The following is a 6,129-nucleotide window of genomic DNA, read 5'->3' as shown; positions in this document are numbered from 1 at the left end:
AACCGCTCCGGAGCGTAAAAGCCTCCAGTTGTGAGCGGTTTCTTTTTTTTAGCCTGGAAGGGATTTAAACCCCTACCATGGTTTTTCTGCTGGCTGCTCTACAGCTGATCTGCAGTCAGCTGTTTAGGCCCTGCCCAGGCACGTCTTTTGAGACTGCCTATTGGCGGAGGCTCTTCTTTGGACCTGCCCCTGCCTCCTGCTCCTGCTTCCTGGGTCCTGCTCCTGCCTTCTGAGACCTGCTCCTACCTCCTGAGACCTGCTCTGGACCTGCTCCTGCAACTTGCTTCGGACCTGCTCCTGCCTTCTGGGACCCGCGCCCCAGGCTTACTGGAATCAGCCTCTGATCAGTTTCTGCAGCGGCTGACTTGGGAATACCTGGGGTAGAGCAGCTGGGGTGCTGCCAGGTTGGTCCCCATAGTGCCAAGGTGTGGCGCTGCGGGGACCTACCCGGCAGCGCCCGAGCTGCTCTGTCCCATGCGTCCAGATTCAGCCGCTGTTGAAACTGATCAGCGGCTGATTCTAGGAAGCCCGGGGCAGTGCATCTCTGACTTGGGCTTCCTGTAGTCAGCCGCTGGTCAGTTTCAACAGTGGCTGAATCTGGACGCCAGTTCTGACTTACATACAAATTCAACTTAAGAACAAACCTACAGTCCCTATCTTGTACGTAACCCGGGGACTGCCTGTACATAGAAAGCTTGAAAGACTTTAATTGAAAGTTGCTTTCTTTGCTTGTTCTGAAAAGACTTTTATATGCACTTGTTCATGAGAACTGTTTGAAACGATTTAAGTTATTTGAGTAATTAAGGTATAAAAATTAATTTCTTCTCTGTTAATCCCAAAATGAGTTACTCTTTCTTATGTTACGCATCTCGTGCATTCATCTGAAGAAGTGGGTTGTGCCCACAAAAGCTCATAGTACCATCTACATTTTTTGTTCGTCTCTAAGGTGCCACAGGACTATTAGTTGTTTTTTAAATGTTTTCAGTTACAGACTAACACAACTACCCCTCTGAAACTTAGCTACCTCAGAACGTTTGCTTGTATTCACAAGCTACAGTGAATTTTGGTTAACTATATACAAATAATCTTTCTTAAATGAATAATGGTTAACAAACTATTGATGCCAAATGGATTCTTTTCATGCTACACCTTTCTAATGGTCTGTTTAAAGCATCTTTAGATAGAAGAATAGATATGTTTACTATATTATACCATGAAGTGGTTAAATATTATTGCCAGTGTGACAGATCCATGGAAATGCCATGCAGATACACTCTACCGGTCATCCATATGACTGCACTTTTAGCCCACCACTGTGGTAACTGAGGGAAAGTAAGAAATGAGGTTAATTTAACAGGTCTTGGCTTGTCTTTTTGACAGAAAAACACTGCATGCATTCTTGTGCTCTTTTAATCACATGCCAAGCTCTCAGGCATTAGAGTTCCAACAAGCAAAAGTTGACCATTGTTCATCATGAAATGTAAGTAAATTTCTTCTCCTGCATGTCAAATTTTGCTCTATAAACTTAAAGCATTATTCAAATAAGAAACTTTCATACTAGATGTACTTACTGGTAAAATATTGGAGTAGCTGACTTGAGTCAAACTCAGCAAGAAGTGCCTAGTGAACTCAATAGTGTTGAGCTTTCTTGGTATCATTTGATGAAACCAAGCTTTTGATTCTGCAGGGTGGAGGGTTTGGAGTTTGCTTTAAATATAAGCAAAGATATTTTTAAGTAATCCTTCTTTATTATCAAAGTATTTTAAAAAAATTTGAACTAGTTTCTGCTGAATTTCTTAATCCATTAAGTCTGCAAACACTTTAAAATGAAGCAGAAGTATCATCTTTCATTTCCTGGGGCATTATGTAAATCAATATTCAGTTATATAGGTGAGCCTTAAATAAAAACATTTCCTTTGTGATTTTATTTAAGCATGTGTGTCTTTGCAGTGATATTTATGCTTATGTTGATTTGGGGACTGATGAAGAGTTTAAGATTCCAGTGTGTGTTCGAAAATGGGTATTTCTGCTCTTCCATTCCAAAAGGTAAGCTAGAGATATGTATTTTGATTACTGTGAAGGTGAAAATCACTCCAAAAATTCTACTTATGCTGCAGGGTTTATTGCTTAAGATTTCCAGGGTAGGAAGATGTTAGTTCTAATTTATGTTCTGGATTCAAAAGTTGATATTTTGAATAAGTTTGTGATTCATTTAATATTGATGAGGTGGGTTATGTGGCTTAGCCTTATTACACGTCTGATTGCAGAATAATTGTCCATAGTTTTGGATTAAATTTGTTGTTCAAGAATCTTTTGAAAGAAATATGAATAATAGTACTTCTAAAAAATTAATAGTTTGTGTCTTTAGTATGTATTTAATTCTTTCTTTTTCTTCCATATTAATTCACACTACTATATCTTCAAAATATTTCAAAAGAAACCCACTAATCACCATATATTCTATTTAACTTACTTTAGAACTTGTTACTGCTACTTAAGGAAAGGTAAGGTGCACAGTTAACAAGGTAAGGAAAGATGCACAGTTAACAAATCAGTGATTAAAAAGTTGGTACAGAATGTAAGCGCATATCTTCATTTTATGGAAAATATTTTACATTTTAGGACCTGATACAATGACCATTAAGGTGAATGAGACTCTTTCCAGTAATTTCATTGGCACTGTCTCTTTTGCTACTCTCTTTTAATTACTAAGTATGTAATTGCAGAATATGCAGAAAAAATCATTACAAACCTAAAATGCTAATACAAATAACCCAGAATGATTTTTCTGTACATAAAAATGAGATGACTTTGAGAGACCAATCTCAAGGTCTAGCATTAATAGCAAGTACTGTGTCCTGCTAGAAAAAGCTATGAAATTCTTCTTTCCAGCAGTCTAAATCTCCATTAACATCTCTGTTGCAATATCAGACTTTAAATTAGTTGTTCGTTGTGAACTGAATATTACCAGTCCGAATCACAAAACAGTATAGTTTTGGTTTAGCTAGTGGGAGTGGGGGAAAAAGTGACTGAAGCTCCTAAGAGGTTTGGAATGTTAGAATAAGTTTCACAGATGAGTTGGTCAGAGAAAAATAAATATAGTTCATTACATGGCTTCGCAATTTAACACATAGATATCTTTGATATTTTACTATAAATATTGAGCAACATCTAGTCTTCATTTTCCAATTCCTGAAGTTTTTGTCCTGTGAACAAAAACTTCCCTTTATTTATAGATAGACCTAAAATAAATAACATTTTATTCTTAATGTCAAACAAACAGGTTTAATTTTTCAAATATCTACCACTTTTAGGAGGACACATTGAGATCAAATTAGGGTTATTATTTCACTCATCTCAATTTCAGCTCTTGAAGAGGGAGAAAAAGCTGATATATGAACAGAACTGGTGTTAATCACTCATATTCAAGCACATTTTTCTGTTTGATTCTCTAGATTTTCCTGAAGGTCTGACCTCTGTTCTATTCGTTGTCACGAAGATTGGAGTTATCAACTCAAGTGTCTTCACCAGCCCAAACTTGAAATCTGTCACCAGTCTAGCTTTAGCGAACAGTGGCATCGTAAAAATTGAACCTGGAGCCTTTTACTCTTTCCATAGTCTCACCAAACTTAGTTTATATCAAAATAATCTGACTACAGTTATGGCTTCTTGGCTTTCCAAACCAGAGCACTTAGAAAACCTTACAATGTCCCTGAATATCATTCAGGAAATTGGCCCCAATATGTTGTCCAGTTTCTCTAACCTGACAACCCTTAATTTCGCAAGCAATAGAATTCATATGATTGAAGGTGGAAGTTTGAAGAATTTGTCAAAGCTAACTTTTATTGATCTATCTGGTAATAACTTATCTACCTTAACAAGAAATGTGTTCAGTGGGCTGATGTCCCCAATAATGAAACTGGGTGACAATCCATGGAACTGTTCCTGTGAACTTCAAGATTTTGGATTATTTTTGCAAGGTAACATAACACATAATTGCAATCATTCCAAACCCTTGGGCAACTCCAATTCTATTCAGATAACTAGGCGTCTGTAGCCCGAAATCTAATAGAAATGTGAAACTTTTTGGAAGTACTTGAGAATGGCCTGGTGAGTAGAGATGTGGTGGTTCAGGATTTTGCTGTATTTGTAATAATTTGATACACCTTAACGTATCAGAGGGGTAGTAGTGCTAGTTTGTTTTAGCAAAAACAACCAGGAGCCCTGTGGAACCTTAAAGGCTAACAGATTTATTTGGCCATAAGCTTTCATGGGCTGGAGCCCATTTTGTCAGATGACACCGTGGTCCCCAACTCACAAAAGCTTATGCCCAAATAAATTTAAGAGTTCAAAGTGCCACAGGATGTCTCGGTATTTTTACCTTACAGAATGTTACTGTAAATTACTTCCTTACTGTAGTAGTATTTATAGTATGAAGTCTCAAAGTTGGGGCTACATTCTGTTGGGCACTGTGTGGTAAATCGGTTTCCTTAGATAAGCATGTCACCTACAGTAACGATTTATTTTTAAAGAGTAGGAGGAATTAGTCCATGCTTCAAGATCATACTGTGAAAACATAGCGCAACGGAGAGCGAAAGATCTGAATAGCGTGTTGGTGATGATTTGTTTTACAGTGTCAGAAGAATGTAAAAAGGGAACAATGAGAAATTTTGGGAGTACAATGTTGGGTCAGTGTGGGGAGGTAGAAGGTGGCATTTTCAATGGAAGTTGAATCAATTGCAAAAATATTGCAGGCTGTTAAAATATAACCACCTTTCAGTTGTATTGTACACTATTCCAGACCTTCTGAATCCTGGGGTTCTTCTTGACCAATAACTTAGGGTGCGTCTACACTATTTCGAAATAACTAGCACTATTCTGAAATAACTTAGTCTGCGTCTACGCGGCATGCAGTTATTTTGAAATAGCGTCAAAATACTGTTGAGCTGGAGGACAACTTACACCGACTCTAGGGACCCTCATTGTATGAGAAATAAGGGAAGTCGGAGGAAGAGTGCTCTATTTTGAAATAAGTGCTGTGTAGACACTCCCTATTTCAAAATAAGCTAGGCAATTGACGTAGCTCAATGCGTGTAGTTTATTTTGAGTTAAGCCCTGCTGTGTAGACGCACTCTTAGGCAGAAAATTATTAAAATGTTTGGATGGACCTCAGCACCCGGGTACTCTGAATTATGTCTAATGCAGGTAGAAACAGTGCAATGGACAAAAATGGAAAGATGCATTTTATCAAACAATTGGAGATGGGAAAGATGTAGTTGATCTGAACCACCCCCCTCTGTCAGTGAAGGATTATTTCCTTATGATACATTTGAGCTCACAATCAGAGGCCAAAATGTTACAACTAAAGTGCATAAAGTTAGGTCCCTGCAGCTCGCTCTCTGATGGTAGTGCAATCTGTGGGTACTTTAACAAGCGATGGTGAGAGCCCAGGATCTTAAGGAGTCACAAGTGAGTCTTGCACTATTTGTTTTTACAGAGCTGATGAATGCTTCTGTATTGGAAGATGCTTCATCTGTGGTGTGTCAGAGCCCACCAGCCTTGAAGGGAATTCCAGTTTGGAACATCTCTGACTTTAACTGCCCACCTATTCTCATAGCACCATCACTTGAGAATGACTTTTATAAAGTTGGATTGCCAGCGATGCTTCTGTGTGTAGGTGTGTGACAGTGCAATTTTCAGTATCTTATTTCATACTGTGAAATTAATTTCAAACTCAGGCTTTTGAAAGCATGTCCCACCGCCTTGCAGGAAAAGTTACACCCAGGTCCCGTACACCTCTTTTCAAGATAGAGTTGCCGTGTTCAATAGAACGATAATATGCAAGGCAAACCCAGAAAACAGTCACAATTCCACTGCAGAAATGACAGGCTGCTGAGTTTTTTTTAATTTCCTTGTCCAGAAAAAAAATTACTTTCAAGTTGTATTTTGAATGTTTTTCAGTACTTAATTCTGTAAAATGCATATCGTTAGTATACTTCATAATGTAGAATAAGGTTACTCATCAAGAGAGCAATTTACTGTTCCAGAAACTGGTAGCTCGGGTAATTAATTCTAAGCCATTTGCCATGTTGTCCAAGGAGATCCCGAATAAAGCATTTTTATTATTTC

The 6,129-nt window shown here is 38.1% G+C and overlaps 1 protein-coding gene across 1 annotated transcript in view; it reads left to right on the top strand.

Annotated features, from left to right (window-relative positions):
• The first annotated feature begins 609 nt into the window (after positions 1-609).
• LOC102444366 (uncharacterized) overlaps positions 610-6,129 on the top strand; it is a 7,638-nt gene continuing 2,118 nt past the window's right edge. The window contains exons 1-4 of the mRNA XM_006120785.3: positions 610-1,480; positions 1,951-2,046; positions 3,456-3,980; positions 5,498-5,677. Of these exons, the coding sequence (XP_006120847.2) occupies positions 1,474-1,480; positions 1,951-2,046; positions 3,456-3,980; positions 5,498-5,677 (808 nt within the window). The 5' untranslated portion in view covers positions 610-1,473. The remainder of the gene's footprint in view (positions 1,481-1,950; positions 2,047-3,455; positions 3,981-5,497; positions 5,678-6,129) is intronic.

This window comes from Pelodiscus sinensis, chromosome 22 (assembly GCF_049634645.1).
Source record: "Pelodiscus sinensis isolate JC-2024 chromosome 22, ASM4963464v1, whole genome shotgun sequence".
Classification (NCBI taxonomy): Eukaryota; Metazoa; Chordata; order Testudines; family Trionychidae; genus Pelodiscus; species Pelodiscus sinensis.
The sequence above is the reverse complement of the archived record's forward strand: the minus strand, read 5'-3'. Positions and strand labels throughout refer to the sequence as shown.